At 55.2% G+C, this 16,519-nt stretch overlaps 2 protein-coding genes and 1 pseudogene across 7 annotated transcripts; 1 reads left to right on the top strand and 2 right to left on the bottom strand.

Annotated features, from left to right (window-relative positions):
- Positions 1-320: 320 nt before the first annotated feature.
- On the bottom strand, positions 321-11,268 carry FXYD7 (FXYD domain containing ion transport regulator 7). Of its 2 annotated transcripts, none has more exons than XM_031004122.2 (6): positions 11,167-11,268; positions 5,891-5,920; positions 3,285-3,359; positions 3,131-3,173; positions 2,940-2,980; positions 321-729 (listed from the first exon to the last, which is right to left on the bottom strand). In XM_031004122.2, exons 1-6 carry the CDS (start codon positions 11,195-11,197, stop codon positions 707-709), a joined length of 243 nt encoding a protein of 80 aa, XP_030859982.1. In that variant the 5' UTR covers positions 11,198-11,268; the 3' UTR covers positions 321-706. The 2 variants fall into 2 exon arrangements, with proteins under 2 accessions (XP_030859982.1, XP_055224944.1); XM_055368969.1 differs by having other exon boundaries at positions 3,140-3,173.
- Positions 11,269-11,478: 210 nt separating this feature from the next.
- Positions 11,479-15,702, bottom strand: FXYD1 (FXYD domain containing ion transport regulator 1). 5 transcript variants are annotated; one of them, XM_031004120.3, is made up of 8 exons: positions 15,596-15,702; positions 14,337-14,401; positions 13,850-13,882; positions 13,276-13,350; positions 12,959-12,995; positions 12,010-12,059; positions 11,760-11,811; positions 11,479-11,614 (listed from the first exon to the last, which is right to left on the bottom strand). In XM_031004120.3, exons 2-7 carry the CDS (start codon positions 14,395-14,397, stop codon positions 11,789-11,791), a joined length of 279 nt encoding a protein of 92 aa, XP_030859980.1. In that variant the 5' UTR covers positions 14,398-14,401; positions 15,596-15,702; the 3' UTR covers positions 11,479-11,614; positions 11,760-11,788. The 5 variants fall into 5 exon arrangements, with proteins under 5 accessions (XP_030859980.1, XP_055224943.1, XP_030859981.1 ...); XM_055368968.2 differs by having other exon boundaries at positions 14,337-14,558; positions 15,596-15,682; XM_031004121.3 differs by lacking the exon at positions 15,596-15,702 and adding an exon at positions 15,258-15,361.
- LOC109024080 (uncharacterized) lies at positions 14,975-15,659 on the top strand (annotated as a pseudogene).
- Positions 15,703-16,519: the final 817 nt, after the last annotated feature.

Here is a 16,519-nt window from a genome sequence, read left to right as displayed (position 1 = left end):
GGCGACGGGGGGCAGGGGTGAGGGCATAGTGGTGGGGGAGGGTGGGAACGGGGATGGGGCAGGCAGGTCTAGGGTGAGTGGGCGCCTCTGAGAGAGCAGGGGGAGAAACGGGAGGGGTCTATTCTGGGGTCGCTGGAGGAAGGGAAAGGACAAATCCGGAGGTGTTGAGGAACGAGAAGGGATTGAAGGGGGGCGACTCGGGGCACTGGGGGAGGAGAAGGAAGGGGGGCAACTCCGGGCACGCAGGGGAGAGCTACCCCAGGTTCAGTTCTGCACCCCTACCCACACCTTGCCCCACAGATGAGAACACACAGACAGAACAGGGGAAAAAACCAAATGCACATTTATTAAGCTCAAGACATGGACACTGAGGGGCCAGGGGGACGGATCTTCGGGGATGAGACAAGGAGGTGCAGCGGGGCCATACACGGGGATGCTGGGGGTGCTGGGCCGGGATGGACTCCCGGATCCCAGGAGCTGGAGGCCTGAGGCCCTGGGTCTGGGGTGCAGACGGGCTCTTTGGGGGATCGTCATTGCCAAGGCCTGGGGAGGGACAGCAGGGTGCAGCGGCTCCAGCCTTGGGGTGGGTGGGGCGGCTCATTCCGGGGAGCGCTCCCGGCGCGCGGCTGGGTCCCCACCGCCTCCACCCGGTCCTCAGGCTCCCGCGCTCAGGCAGGGTCGGCAGCGGAGTTTCCTCGGGAAGGTGTTACACGCCGCCGCCACCAGGGGCTGGGGAGAGAGGGGGTGCGTGAGCCACTAGAGAGGTGGAAACTGCCTCCCTCCCCACAGCTCGTTGGCTCTCCATTCCCCGGCACCATGGAAGCCAGACCCCAGGGACTGTCACCCCAGAGCTAACACTGAGGAGCTGTCTTGCCTCCCACACTCTAATGTCTTGTTCCCTTGGGGACACCTCCTGGCTGCTGTCATGGAGAGAAACACCTGCTACGGGGCTGGCGACCCCAGACCCAACCTGGGCTTTTGGGGCTATCCGCCTGCCAGAAAGGGAGTCCCCATCTCCCTTCCCATTTGCAATCACCTCCTACACCCTCACTCCTTTCCTACACTCCCTGTCCTGAACATTTGGATACAACGGGAATTCCCCCATTCCCCACCCGCTGCAGACCATCATTCACCTAGGATAGACCAGAAACCTGTGCAAAGTCTTCAGCTGTGCCCCAGGTGACAAGGCCAACCCCCATGCTGCCCCACGCATCCATAAGTGCCTTGTTCATGTTTTAAAACTCATTAAATAAACATGAAACAGGCCAAGCGCTGTGGCTCATGCCTGTAATCCAAGCACTTTGGGAGGCCGAGGAGGGCGGATCGTTTGAGGTCAGGAGTTTGAGACCAGCCTGGCCAAAATGGTGAACCACCATCTCTGCTAAAAATATAAAAATTAGCCGGGTGTGGTGGTGTGTGCCTGTAGTCCCAGCTATTTGGGAGGCTGAGGCAGGAGAATCGCTTGAACCCAGGACGCAGAGGTTGCAGTGTTGTAATAAGCTGAGATCGTGCCACTGCACTCCAGCCTGGGCAACAGAGGACAGAGCAAGACTCTGTCTCAAAAAAAAAAAAAAAAAAAAAAAAAGGAACGTGAAACAAATTCCACACCAAATACTCCTCAACCATTGAATAACCCGTGTCCCCCTCCCGCATTTTTTTTTTTTTTAGTTATAAGAACTTTATAAGAGACACAGAAATTCCCATTTCTGTTTTTTTACAAGTCTCCAGAAAGGCTGCATTTCCACTAAAAACAGGTCAAGATATTTTTACATAATTAAAATTAACAGCCTCAAAGAAATCAGTCTTTCGTTGACATGCTTGCCCTGCATCCCTCTCGCTCTCCCTTTACACTTTCCATGCTTACACCCACTCTCCCTCCTCCACCCTCCACGCCCTCCTCCTCCCATCCTCCTCCCCTTCCTTCCTGGGCTCCTCCTTCCCACATTCTCCCCAACACCTCCGTCCTCTCCACTCTATCCCCTCCTGTGCTTCCCAGCTTTCTTCTCCATCCTCACATTCCCTGCATCCCATATGTTCTTTTCCTATGTGAATTCTAAAATCTGCATTCTATTCATCTCTCTTTTTGTTATTTTGATGCAACTATTCAGAAACCTTCCCTCCCTCCCTCTGTCCCGCTTCCTCGCTTCCTCGGCTATTTCATCCTGGATCTGCCCGGCTGAACGATCAAGTCTGGAAAGCCTCTCCCCGTCTTCCTCAGTGCTCCCTCTCTCTCCCTCCTGATTGACAGAGCTCCTCCCACATGGGGCCCTTCTCTTCACAGGCCTGTGTCTTCCTCTCCTGGCAAATCAGCTTGTCCTGGCTTTTATAGGCTTGAGCATTTGTTTCTGGGAATCTCTGTGGACTCTGGGACATGTCACATCCCACAGCCTCCCCACAGTTTAGCATCATCTTTCTTTTCCCTCCCTCCCTTCCTTCCTTCATTTCTTCCTTCCTCTTTTTTTTTTTTTTTTTTTTTTTGACAGTCTCACTCTATCACCCAGGCTGGAGTGGAGTGGCACAACCTCAGCTCATTGCAACCTCCACCTCCCAGGTTCAGGTGATTCTCTTGCCTCAGCCTCCTGAGTAGCTGGGATTACGGGTGCGCACCACCATGCCCGGCTAATTTTTGCATTTTTAGCAGAGACGGTGTTTCACCATGTTGGCCAGGCTGATCTCGATCTCCTGACCTCTGGTGATCCGCCTGCCTCAGCCTCCCAAAGTGTTGGAATTACAGGCATGAGCCACCGCGCCTGGCCAGGTTTAGCATCTTTCATCTGCGGAATTTCCTCAGCTTCCTAGGGAATTGTCCCGTGATATCTGCAGGCATCACCCCCCCTCCGCCCCCTGCGTCCAGTCCATCCACGTGACTTCCCTTCTGAGGGTTCCCTTCCCTGCCCCACCTAAAACTCTCCCAGAACCACACAGTTTCTCACCCTCACCTGAAGAGGGAAGCTCAGACTTACAGGATTTGCAGGTTGGGCTGTGGAGGCAGAGATGAGAGAGAAAAGTAGAAAGAGGTTCAATAACCATAGGCTTTGGGGAAAACACATGGCAGGCCCAGCGGATCCTGCCCATCTGCTAGGGAGGCACCCCGAGGCCCCCTCCCGCTCTTTGCCCACTGCTGCCAGACCTCTCAGACCTGGAGTCCGCCTTCCTGCACTTCACCTTCTTGCCTGTTGGGAGAGAGAGACAGAACAAGAAGACAGGACATAGGGGGTAGGATATGGACGAAAGCCAGCAGAGGAAGCGGAGGCTGAGGCAGCCCAGGAATGGGTCGCACTTACTGATGACGATGAGGATACCCAGCAGGAACAAGATGGTTGCCAGAGTCATGCCCACAGTCTGCACCGTGTTGTAGTCTGGGGAAGATAACGGGGGACATCGAGGCAGGGACAGCACCTTGGCTGCACCTGGAGCCCAGTCCTGGCTCTGGGTGGCCCAGCCAGGAACCCAGAATCGCCCAGGGAGGCTGTGGACTGTGCTGGACACTCCTTCAGGGGGTTGATGTGAGGATGTAGGGCGTGGGCTTGGGCACCGTTAGCTCACCTTGCCCTCTGTACCCTCTACTTTCCTCCCTTGCCCTCTCCCACTGCTCTTTCCACCCTGGATATATACATAATACTCTCCCTCTACCACCTCCTCCCTGGCCCTGGTTCTGTCCACCATTGTCGCCCACCTGGCCTCTGCAGCGGCCTTCTCTAGGGTCTTGCTGGCCTGCCTGCACTCCCACCTCTGATAGCCACAAGGACCCATCAACATTTGAGTCAGATCTGGTTTCTCCTCTGCTCAGAGCCCTCCTCCCGCCCATTGCCCTCAAGGTAGAAACCACAGTCCTCACTAGGGCCCTCAAAGTCCCATATGATCCAGTTCCTTTCCTTCTTGGACCTCACCCTACCTCACTCTCCCCATCAATCCTACTCTAGCCACAGTGGCCTCCCCACTGTTCCTGGGGCATATCCAGCATGATCCTATCCCAAGGCCTTTGCACTGGCTGTTCCTGCAGCCTGAAAGCTCTTCCCCCAAATATCCACGTGGCTCCTTCCCTCACCAGTGTCTGGGCTTTATTTGATTGTGAGCAAAACCTCTGGCTGTCCTATTCAGAATTTCCATCCTCTCCTCCACACTTTCCAATCTCATTCCCTTCTTTATTTTACTTCATAGGAATTATTCTTGCCTAATATTCTTGCCTAATAATATTCTTGTCTTTTTTTTTAAGAGACGTAGTGTCACTCTGCCACCCAGGCTGGGGTGCAGTGGTGCAATCATGGCTCACTGCAGCCTCTACCTCTTGGGCTCCAAGAGATTGTCCCTGCTCAGCCTCCCAAGTAGCTGAGACTACAGGCACACACCACCATGCCCAGCTAATTTTTAAATTTTTTATGTAGAGCTGGGCACGGTGGCTCATGCCTGTAATGAGCCTGTAATCTCAGCACTTTGGGAGGCCAAGGCAGGTAGATCACCTGAGGTCAGGAGTCCAAGACCAGCCTGGCCAACATGGTGAAATCCTGTCTCTTCTAAAAATATGAAAATTAGCCAGGTGCAGTGGTGTGGGCCTGTAGTCCCAGCTACTCGGGAGGCTGAGGCAGGAGAATCACTTGAACCTGGGAGGCAGGGGTTGCAGTGAGCCGAGATTGTGCTACTGCACTCCAGCCTGAGCCACAGAGTCAGACTTTGTCTAAAAAAAGAAAAAAAAAAATCACAATCATAGTTCATTGCAGCTTCAAACTCCTGGACTTGAGCGATCCTCCTGCCTCGGCCTCCCAAAGCACTAGCATTACAGTTATGAGCCACCATACCTGGTCAATAATATTCTTGTCTAATATATAATTTTCATATTTTGTTTTCTTGAGTATCTGTCCCTTTCCCATTGAGTGGAAGGTCCAGGAGGAGGGCAGGAATTCTTGCATTCTTGAATTCTTTTCTGTGTGGTTCATTGCAGTGTCTCCAGCTGCTTGGTGCATTGCCAGAAATAGAGCCTGTGCCCACTAAGTATTTGTTGAGATATGAATTTATGGAGCACTCACTCTGTACCAGTAGTGGTCCAGGCCTCTACCATCAAGGAGTTGACTTTCGTATTGTGAGAAAACATTAAAGCAACAACCCCCCTCAAAAACAAGTCATGCGACACCAGCTGAGAATGGTGTGGCTCTTCCTTGCCAGGGAGTCAGGAGGGCCTATCCCAGTAGAGTAGTCTATGTTTGATCTGAGGCCTGAATAAGGGGGAGCCTTAGCCGGTCGTGTACAAAGGAGAAGCATTCCTGCAGAATCATAGCACATGCAAAGGTCCTGAGATGGGAGAGAAATTGACACCTAGGGAAAAAGTATGAATGAGCAAAGGGGTGGGGTGGGGGCAAGAGGAGGGTGTTCAGAGGGGAAACTGGAACCAGATCTACCAGGCCTGGGTAACTTATTTGAGCTTCAGTGCCATGGAGGAGATTTAATGCCACCAGTCAGGTATCTTTCCCACAGTCCTCATAGGTGGGAACTATTACTATCCCTTGTTTACAGAAGGGCCCAGAGAGGCAAAGTCGCTTGCCCAAGGCCATACAGCTAGTGAGTGGATAAGGCAGGATTCAAATCCAGGCAGCCTGGGCTCAGAGTCATTGCTTCTAAGGTTTTCCTTCATCTGCTTCTCTGACGACACCAAGGCACCAGCCCAGATCCCGGTGAGACCTGAAGGGGGCTCAGAGAGAGTGTGAGGCATCCCCACTCCCCCATCTGGTTCTGCCCTCCATGAACCCAGCTGATGTGAACCACACCCATATATATGGTCCCATGGCCAGTGGCCCAGCACGTATCGTGTGGCCACAGCTGAAGCCATGTCCGGAGTGATCTGTGAGCACCTGCAGCTACTCCCCAGTCCAGCCCTATCCCCAAATCCAACACTCACCATAGTAAAATGGGTCAGGTTCCTCAGGAGCTGAGGGAAAGAAGCAGAGAAAAAGAGAAAGAAAAAAAAAAAACTTAACAGTGTATTTCTTAATATTTTTTAGGATCCAGATGGAGCCACTGGCCCAATCATTTCTTTGTGGAAGTCAGATAGAGACCCCTTGGTTTGGATGGTGTGGCCTCATGGCAGGCCGCAAGGCTGGAAGAGCATAGCTCAAGCTGGATTCCAGCCCCTACTCACTCCATCAGTCAGCACCATCCTCTATGCAGTGTACAATCTACTCAAACTACATGGCAGTCCTGGTTCTGGACCCCTATGGAGGTCTGATGCAAGCTATGGACTCATTCCCTGAAAAACACAGACACATTCCCACTTGCACATGATGTCATGAGGTTAAAACAGACCCCGTTTCCACTGGTGAACCAATGAATGTCTCAGCTTCCCCTGAACACTCCCTAAAACTTCTCAGTCACCTGAGAGCTCCAACAGGCACCTGCTGCTACTGCTGACATCCACTCACTCCTGATACTCCATCCAGTACAGGGAAGCTGTGCTGATTCATACCCCACATTACTTATTTCTTTTTCTTTCCTCCCTCCCTCCCTCCCCTCTTTCTTTCTTTCTTTCTTTCTTTCTTTCTTTCTTTCTTTCTTTCTTTCTTTCTTTCTTTCTTTCTTTTTCTTTCTTTCCTTCTTTCTTTCTTTTTTTGAGACAGGGTTTTGCTCTGTCACCCAGGCTGGAGTGCAGTGGTGCGATCTCAGCTCACTACAACCTCCATCTCCCAGGTTCAAGCAATTCTCCTGTCTCAGCCTCCCAAGGACCGGGACTATAGGTGTGCACTACCACTGCTGGCTAATTTTTGTATTTTTAGTACAGACGGGATTTCACCATGTTGGCTGGGCTGGTCTCAAACTCCTGACCTCCAATGATCTGCCTGCCTCAGCCTCCCATAGTGCTGGGATTACAGATGTGAGCCACCATGCCTGGCCCATTATTACTTATTTCTAAGACACCATCAAGTTTAAGATTCAAAATTGAGTTTGTAATAGTTTTCCCTGTGTGTGTGTGTATGTGTAAATATGTTTGGAACTCTACCATGTGAAATGTCCCCATCCATTAGAAGACACATAATGATTTCAGAAATGTTCACATGTGGATAAAATGTGTGTGTGTCTCTGGATTCACTTTTCTCCACTTCCCACCTTCCTGGCCCTAATCATGTTCCCCTGCAGGAGAGCTCAGAACATCCTTCCCATTCAACAAGTTCATCCTGATGGTTCTCGAATGCCTCTGACAGTTCTTATTATATTTGGCCTTCCCTAGAGCAGAATTTGGCAGCAGACTGTCTGCCACATGGGGAGAGGGTGAGGGGTGCCAGGGTGATGCCTGATGTCATTGGTGTTCTCCTTCCCCCTTCCAGGCTCAGAGATGGATGGCTCCCTGGAGGTTGGGTAGGGCCATGTGACTAATTCTGGCCAAGGAACCGGGAGTAGAAGTGCATTGTCACTTCCAGGCTGGGGCATTTAAACATTCAGGAACATTCAGGCCTCCAGGCCAAAGCTCTGTTTCACTTCTAGCCTGGTGGCCTGAATGTTCACAATGATGACTGCTCTAGTTTTCTTTGGTGACCGGTCAACCTGTGATGGACGTATACGTGAACCTGGTTGTCATAAGCCCCTGAGACTTTTGGTACTATTTGTTATCACAGCATACTCTAGCCGAAACTGACTGATAGAGGTGGCCCCAAAGCAAGACCACGATTCACACAATGTGTAAGTTTACCCTTCCCAGGTCTCTGTCCAGTCTTCAAAGAGGATGTCTTAGGTTGGTGCTGAGGTATCTTTAACACCTTCCAACCCTTGTTAATCTCCCCCTTTACCTAAGAGAAAACAGGCCTTGGGCTCCAAGTCTTCAGCAGGCAATAAAATCTAGGCAGAATTTTGTGGCATTATTTGGTTTTCTCCTTTATTTATTGATGTAACCAGCAGTGGGTAGCCCTGACTCCATTCCAGCCTCCCTGCTAAGCATCTGACGGATATCAGCACATTTACTCTTAATCTTCATAGCAACTCTTTCATATGGGTGAGATCTTCATCCCCATTTCCTGGAAGGGGGACATCAGACCCAGAAAAGCAAAATCACCTGCTTCAGATTGCTCTTATGCTGCCTTCAATTTAAGGCAAAAAGAAGATGAATTTTCCAGCTAGGCACAGTGATTCATGCCTGTAATCCCAGCACTTTGGGAATACAAGGTGGGCGGATCACGAGGTCAGGAGTTTGAGACCAGCCTGGCCAATATGGTGAAACCCCGTCTGTACTAACAATACAAAAATTAGCTGGGTGTGGTGGTGTGCCCCTGCTAGTCCCAGCTACTTGGGAGGCTGAGGCAGAAGAATTGCTTGAACCCGGGAGGCAGAGGTTGCAGTAAGCCAAGATCGTGCCACTGCACTCCAGCCTGGATGACAGAGCGAGACTCTGTCTCAAAAAAAAAAAAAAGAAGATTAATTTTCCAGTTGTGATGGCGCTATAAAATAAAGCTCGTTGTTTTTAAAAAGCTAATCCTGGGTTGGGCATGGTGGCCCATGCCTGTCATCCTAAGCACTTTGGGAAGCCAAGGCGGGTGAATTGCTTGAGCCCAGAAGTTTGAGACCAGGCTGGGAAACATAGCAAAACCAGTCTCTATGAAAAATACAAAAATTAGCTGGGTGTAGCAGAAGTGCCTTGTAGTCCCAGCTACTCGGGAGGCTGAGGCGGGAGGATAGATTGAGCCCAGGATGTTGAGGCTGCAGTGAGCTGTGATCGTGCCATTGCACTCCAGCCTGAGCGACAGAGTGAGACCTTGTCTCAAAAAATAAAAATAAAAAAGCTAATCCTTTGAAGGAAAAAAATTAAATAAATAGCAGTGTGAGGAATATTTGAATAAAGCAAAAATTGTGACGGTAGTACTCAAAAGTGCCAAGATGGTGAAACGCTGCTTCAGGGTCCCTTGTGCTCTGTGTAAGTTTCCCCACCAGAGAGTAAATTTGTTTGACTCATCACTGCTGTTCATCCTGACATTTATGAAAGGCTCTTCAAGTTTTCTGGGATAAATGAATGAAGGAATGATTACGAGGCAGTCCTAGGCTGCAGGAGGCTGTAAAAGGTGGATTGTCTCACTTGTCTGTTTTCCACACACCCGTCCTTCCCCAAAGTTATCGGGAGCCCACTGGGTGAGCCCCTGTCCCAGAATCTGGTGTTCCATGTGGAAGATCCTCCTCCATGCGGAAGATCCTTCTCTGGTCCCTGCTGCCCCAGCAACCTGGGCCCTCAGGCGTGGCTGGGCTAAGGGTGGGGCCAGGAGTCAGGCAAAGGAATGTGCACTACTCCTGGCCAGCTGCCAAAGAGATATCAGGAAGGAGGTGGTTGCTATGGCAACTGGGGCATCTTGGGAGGTGAAGAGAGGTGATAGGTCCCGCCACCCCAGGCTGGGTGGGGTCCCCTGTGAGGTCCTGTGTGAGATGCAGGTTTCAATCTTGACCCTCTCCCCTCCTTTTGCATCTCCTGCTGTTGCCCCTGCAGGACTGGCTTCTGGCCAAGCTAAGGGTCCATTTCAGGGATAGGGACCCGGACCCAGCTGTGCTCATGCATCCCTCTTCTGTTCACTCCTAATTCTCCCTCCTGTTCTCTGGCAGGGTGGAGGGAGACTCTCCCCTTCCCCCCTCGCTCCCCAACAATTCATTAACTAGTTTCCTTAAGCAGCTTGCAATGCACAACATGCTTTTCCTCCCCCGGGGTTTCCCGAGACCTGCGGTCCCCTGTCATGCTGTGACTGGGAAAGGGGGAGGCAGAGGAGGTTGGGTTGAGGAGTCTGTCCTCCCACCTCTGCCCGTCTGCTGCCATCGATCCTGCTAACCACCACCTCTGCAAAAAGAAGCCCTGGGCTCCCGCCAGGCCTGCTGCCTCAGCCCTGCCCCCCTCCCTAGGGTAGCTTCCAGCCTCTGCAGCCCCCCCCACCCCCCGCCCTGCTTCGGATTCTGCAGATATGGCTCAGTGCAGCAGCCCCCGCCTGCTGGGAAGCGCGGAAGGGAGGGAGCCATCCAAGTGGAATTCGGGTTCCCTTCACTGCCAGGGGCTTCTCAGCACCCCTGGTCCTTCCCCTGCCCTCAGTGCTGGAGACCCTTGCTGGGCACTGGCTCCCTCTTGAAGCAGTCTGTGCCTTGCTCATCTGCAGAAGCAGGATTAGCAGTGGGGGCTATTAGGGGGCGACGGTAGAAGTGGGTGTTTAAGTGGGTGCATAACTGGGTTAATTGGTGTGGAATGGAAATCAGTGTGTGGCTGGATGGGGGCAGTAGGGGCAGATAGGTGTATACCCAACAGCACCTCTGGGATTGGAAAACACCCCTGCTGTGGGCTGGAAGGAGGGTCCCATCGCCCCATTCCCACACATAGGGTCTCACCGCAGTGGTTTGGGCCCCACCCCACATGGCTCCCTTCTTCTGTTTCTACTCCCCTCTCTCCCCATGGGTCCGTCTCTCTCCCTCCATCTCTCTGCTTCTCCCTCCATAGCGGTCTCAATCCCACTATCTCCCAGGCTCTCATTTTTTCTCTCTCTCTCTGCATCTCTGTCTACTGCTCTCAGCCTCTCCCCTCCACTGGGAATCTCTCTGAGTCCATCTATTTGTCTTCCTGGGTCTTTGTATCTGTGACTCTGGATCTCCTGCCTCCCTTGGTCTCTGTCTCTTCCAGGTTCTCCTTGTCTGTCTCTTGCTATATCCCTTCTCTCTGTCTCTTCCTTCAGCTCTCACTCCTTTCCTCTGAACCTGGCTGTCAAGGGTTTCAGGAAACAGACACCCTAGGAGACAGCACTGGAAAGAAGAGGGACATGAACCTCCTCCCCTTCCCTTGCCCACCCCAGGGACCCTGAAATCTTCCAGAACGTCTCTGGTCGCAGACCCACCCGCTCCCACCCTGCAAGCTCATCTCTTCCCGGTCTGCTACCACCACGGTGCGGGACCAGCCACCCGGTTGCCATAGCGACCTGTCCGAGCATCCCTTCTCCCGGGACTGCCACTCTCCAACCGCAGGTCTGGCACAGGACGCCCGCCGGGGAGGGGGTGTCCCAGAGACCCGGAGGGGCGATCGGGGGGGCGCATTACAGGGGCCTCCGCCCACAGGAGGAGCGGACCTCCCTCCCCCAACTCCCTTGCCTTACCATTGCTTGAATCTCCCGACACCCTCTCTCCTAGGCTCTCAGATCCCGGAGCCCCCCTGCAACCCCCTCCCCAAACGACGCTCACCCTTTGTGGGGGTCTGGGTCGGGGTCGCCATGCTGGGCCGGAGCAGGGGGCTGCTGGATGCTTTGGCTGCGAAGGCGCGCTGCAGCAGCTGGAAGCAGGACGGACCGATGTGGGGGGGAGCTGGGGGGAGCCCTGGCGTGGGGGGGCCTGCAGCCAATGGGGGCCCGGGGAGCCCGCCCCCGTGCAGGCCACCCCCGCCCCCGCCCCCGCCCACCACCGTCGTCCCCGCCCCTTCCTCTAGGGTGGGGCGCCCCCTGCTGGGGCCCAGTGGCGCTGGGCTTTCGCGCTGAGGGACCGAGACCGACAAAGTGCTGTCGAGAGGAACGCACGTTTTATTGGAAGTCTGGGCGGCAGGGGGAGTCTGCGGGGGCAGGGCTGGGGAAGGGGCGGCGGAGGGGGCGGTGGGCGCGCAGGTGGAGCGTGGGAGATGTCAGGTGCCAGGGGAGTCCTGTGAGGGTGAAAAGGGTGAGAGGCGAGGGGGGAGGTCCAGCCCCACCCCTCGCCGCCCTTCAACCCTGGCACTTGGCCCCCTCCCTCTCCCGCCTTTCCTTCCTCCCTCCTTCCCTCCCACCGCCGTGTCAGAGCTGCAGCACCTGGCCGGATTCCATCGCTCCAGGTGTTTCTACCGCCTGCGGGTGGACAGACCTGGGGGGAACACGGAGATCGGGGGTCATTCTGGAGAGGCATCCCCAGCTCCTGGGCAGGTGGGGCCCGCGGCGGGGCAACTCCCCGCCCTCCGCTTTCAGATCCAGCCCTTCCCTCTACGCAGCCAGGGAGGGCCAGGAAAAGGGGTCCTTGGAACCAGCCGTCTCCCCAAAATACCCGCAGTCTCCCCAGACTCACGGCGGATGGAGCTGCGGAAAGTTCCCTCCTCTTCATCGGGTTCCCCAGTCCTGGGAAGACAGAGGCAGAGGGATTTCGGGATGGAAAGGGGGAGAGGCTGCCCTTCTAGGAACCCCCCAGTACAAGCCTCCTTTCCCAGACTGGTGTAACTAGGCCCAGATATGGACGAAGAGCAGGCTCGGGGTCCGCTAGAAATGAGGAGCACCCAGGAGCAGCTTATGTGCTGGCAGGGGGCTTCTAAGCTGGTTAACAGTGAGTACCTCCGCGGATTTGGGGGCAGGGATGTGAAGTTGGTAGGGGAGGGATAGTCATGGGGACTTGGCAGACTGCCATGAGATGGCCTGGGTTGGAAACCCAGAACCCCCCATCTTCCACTTGAGTGATCTTGAACAAAGTGACTTTACCTCCCTGTGCCTTAGTTTCCTCATCTGTCAAATGGGGTTAATAACAGCACCTCCCTCCCAGAGGAAGTGAAACCGTATCTGACACGTGGTACACACCCAGTAAATATTAGCTACTACTTATGATAATATCTATAATTGTTCTAACATATTCATACATTGTCCATGCTTTAACATTTTATTCGAAGAGGAATCAAAGAGCTAGGAACAAGACTCTAAGCTAAACTGGGCCGCGTGTGAGATGATCTCATTTCACCGCGGTTTCTTCTTTCCTGCACTTTGTGTTATCACGCTTTGTGATTTTTCTATCTGTGGGGCTGTTGGAACCCACGGCCACCGCCTCCACTAGGCTGGGAGCTCGGCCAGGAAGGGCGGGAGGTTTTTTCCTCGCTTGGTCCCAGGGCCAGGCTTGGGCCATGGCACATAGTAGGTGCTTAATACATAGTCGCTGATGGGGATCGGGCTGCGGGTCAAGGGTACTCCCCGCCTCACCCGCGGCGCCCTCCAGAGCAGGAGCGGGCGAAGGAGGGCGGGGAGGGGCGTCTTACCTCTGCTGCTGGTTGAACTTGCACCGGCATCTTCTGCCTGTGGGCATGGAGAGGTAGGAGAAGCTGAGGCTCCCTCCCGGCGGGCGCCAAGCGGCGCTGTAGCTCCAGCTCGCCCTCGCGAGGGGCGGGGCTTGGGGACGGGGCGGGGCTAGAGGCGAGACCGGGGGCCGGGGAACCAAGGCAGGGTAGGCGGGGCAAGGCCTGGGAGGGGTTGGGGCGGGGAGGGGCCAGGGCGGGGCGGGGCCATGGGAGGCGGGGCCAGGGAGAGGCGGGGCCAGGGAGAGGCGGGGTAGAGGGCGGGGGCTAGGGGCACTCACTCAGCACGATGAGGATGCCCAGGATGAAGAGGATCCCGGCGATGACGAGGCCTCCGATCTGCAGGGACTGGTAGTCTGTGAGCAGCAGAGCAGGGAAGGTGAGGGCAGGGAGGAGAGGAGGGAGAATAGGAGAGGGGTAAATTGGGAAGGAGGAAGGGAGAAAGGACCAGCAGGCAGAAGGGGGGAAATAAGATAATTAAGGGGGAGCAGATATGGGAGGAGGAAAGTGGGGTACCAGGGAGAGGAAAGGGGTGTATAGGAAAGGGAAGGAGGGGACAGGGAGGAGGAGGACGGGGGGAGAGAAGATGGGAAGAAGCAGAGGATGGGCCATGAGATGCTGAGACAGACGCAGGCAAGAGAAAGAGAACCAGAGAGGTATCACATAGACAGTGACACAGATAGACACAGACAGGAAAAGATGCAGACAGGTGGAATCAGAGACGAAGGACAAAATAGAGGGAAGGAGAATGACAGAGATATCAATACTGGGACTCTGGGGGAGGGCGAGGGGGAATCAAAGGACCAGCAAAGCCAGGCTCTCCCCCAGGACTCAAAATTAGACCCCCCCGCTCACCGTAAGTGAACGGGTCGTGTTCCTTTGGACTTTCTGGAAAGAGAGAAATGAGGGGTTGGATGCTTCCTGGGGTCCTGGCAGGGAGGGGCATAAGGAGACCACTGGGGGCTCTGCCTTGCTGGGCTTAGAGTCTGAGGGTGTCTAGGCAGGCTGCCCACACTCTCTGGGTCCCAGCTGCCCCCTCTGCACTGTCCCAGATGGGTCAGGTGGCACCTAACTGCCCCAGCTCCCTGACTCACGGCAGGCTGTCTGTGACCCAGTTATCACATCGGGGATTCAGCCCCCTCCCACCCCATCTTTGCCTGATCTGGGGCTTCCTCTCCCCTCCCCCAAATACCAGCCTGTGACTGGACCCCACGTGGAGACCCCCAAACTTCTTGGTACCCCAGCCGACTTAGTCTAGGTTGGGGTCTCCAACTTGGTTCTTCGGTCCCCACCGCCACCCCTGGGGCTGAGGTGGGTAGCGGGCAGCCTCCCCTGCACTCACCTGCCTTGGCCATGGTGAGGAGACCCACACAGAAAACCAAGATGTGGCCAAGAGACGCCATTGTCCTGGGGGGGACACCACAGATTAGGCAGTGTGTGCCCTTGCTCTCCCACATAGGGCTTGAACCCAAGGAATTAAGTCAGAGACAGTCTGGGGACTGAATCACAGAAGTGGTCGTCCTCTATCTTGGTGGCTCCAAGCTAGAGAAACGGGTATCCCCAGCTTCGTGGGGACACAGTGTCACCAAACAACCTCCACGATGGGGTCACACAACAACACAACGTAGCAGGGACAGGGGTGAGACACACAGTCCCCGGGGGGCCTCCCTTGGGCCTCCACCTCCCGCAGCAGGCCCCCGATTCCCAGACCTACCCTGGCAGGGCAGAGGAGGCGCTGCCTCACACAAACACGGAGCAGGAGACAGCAGGGCACGCCCAAGTCCCACCTGCCGACATGCCCGGCCTCACTGTGCCCCGCGAAATCCCAGCTCCCTGCCCTCTCCGCCCGCCCGCTCCCGGCCTGACCCCGGGTATAAATATCTCCCACTTCACCCTGGAGGAATTCTGCTCGCTCAGGCCACCATGGCAACAGCCTGCCTTCCCCCACTCAGGGGGTCACGCACAGCCCTGCCGGGGTGAGGCCCAGCTGCCACATCGCCACAGGCTGCCCCTGTGGGAAAGGCCACCCCGTCTCCTCCCTGGGCAGCAACGAGAAAAGGAAAAGACAGCCCCTCTGCCCGCCTCTGGGTGACATCTTTCACAATCGGATGTCAGGCAAGTGACATAAGGCCCAGCCCAGTGGGCCTTAGAGATGGAAAACACATGCTGGGGCAGGGATATACACACACACACACACACACACACACACACACACACACACACACACACACACAGTGGGGCCAGAATGGACATGAACAACAACCTCTCCCCAAACTTCTGGTTGGAGCAGGACGTGGGGTGTAAACACCGTCAGGCATCCAGTACTCCTCCTCTGAGCCTCCGGTGCCCCCACGCAGTGACGCAACCAGCCCTACACACGTGTGTGTCCCAGCTCCACACCCTGCCAGGGTGCACACGCACCAGCAGGGCAGGGAGGAGTCACCCACATCCCACCCTGCAGAACCCACTGCCTCAACCACACTCCCTCCCTCTTGGGTTGGCCTGCCTGGGAAGCCTCGGGCTGGCCACTCCTGCTCCCAAAATAGGCGGCCCAGCCAGACCAGGGGTGAGGCCTGGAGGGAAGGAGTGGGGGACGCTCACCCCAATCGGGCTGTCCCCTGCCGAAAGAAGGCCCCCAAACGTCCTGCTGTGCCCCGGGGGCTGAGCACTTTGGACCCCCTGGCCCAGAGCTGGACGCGCCGCCCCCAGCAGGCTCCCCTCCCAGCCCCACCCCACCCATGCCCTCCCCAACCAGCAGCTGTAACTGGAGCTGGGGCTGGAGGGGGGCCAGGGGGCGGCCCCCAGCCCAGACTGCCCTGGCCCGCTAGGTTAACTCTCTCAGTTCAGAGACAGCAGCAGCAGGCAGCCAGCAGGCAGGCTGGAGAGGCTAGGAGGATTGTGGAGGACAGGGTTGTGAACACACACACACACAAACACACATGCCTCCAAGAGCTTTTGGGCTGAGGCGGCTGCCCCCTGGGAATTGGGTCCAGCCAGGGCCTAAGGTCACCCAGCCTGACTGCCCAGGAGCCCACTGACCCCCGATCCCAGTGCTCTGTGAGGTCCTTAACAGGGCTGTTTTAGAGGACGGGAGGGAGGTGTGTGTGTGTGTGTGTGTGCGCACGCATGTGCACTATCTGCTGTGGTGAGATCCCCAGAAATGCACCACACACACACACCCACACAGAATCCCAAAGACCCAGATATACAGGTACAAAACCAGACAAAACCATGTATGTATGTACATCCATAGAAGCAGACACACACAGAACGACACACTGATAGAGAAACCCAAAGACCCGGACACACAGCCAACACCTTTTATGCCAGTCACAAAATACCAAAACAAGCACATTTATGTCTACACAGACCCACGCACGCTCATGTAGATGGATGGCCACACAGAGATACAGTCAAAGACATAGCCACATCACCATCTACACTCACAAACTGGCCACAAAAATGCATGTTTCTGTGAAGACCCACCCACAAATGGCCATCCAGAAACACACAAGTGTGTGCACA

This window comes from Gorilla gorilla, chromosome 20 (assembly GCF_029281585.2).
Source record: "Gorilla gorilla gorilla isolate KB3781 chromosome 20, NHGRI_mGorGor1-v2.1_pri, whole genome shotgun sequence".
NCBI lineage: Eukaryota > Metazoa > Chordata > Mammalia > Primates > Hominidae > Gorilla > Gorilla gorilla.
Note: the sequence above shows the minus strand (reverse complement) of the source record. Positions and strands in the feature narration are given on the sequence as shown.

Coding starts and splice junctions, on each gene's coding strand:
- FXYD7 (XM_031004122.2), bottom strand. CDS start 11,197: ATGGCGACCCCGACCCAGACCCCCACAAAGG. Junction 2,981..3,130: donor GCGGACTCCAGGTCTGAGAG/GTCTGGCAGCAG, acceptor CTGCCTCCACAG/CCCAACCTGCAAATCCTGTA. Junction 730..2,939: donor GTCTGAGCTTCCCTCTTCAG/GTGAGGGTGAGA, acceptor CTCTCTCCCCAG/CCCCTGGTGGCGGCGGCGTG.
- FXYD1 (XM_055368968.2), bottom strand. CDS start 14,451: ATGTGGGAGAGCAAGGGCACACACTGCCTAATCTGTGGTGTCCCCCCC. Junction 12,060..12,958: donor AAGTTCAACCAGCAGCAGAG/GTAAGACGCCCC, acceptor CTGTCTTCCCAG/GACTGGGGAACCCGATGAAG. Junction 11,812..12,009: donor TTTCCGCAGCTCCATCCGCC/GTGAGTCTGGGG, acceptor TGTTCCCCCCAG/GTCTGTCCACCCGCAGGCGG.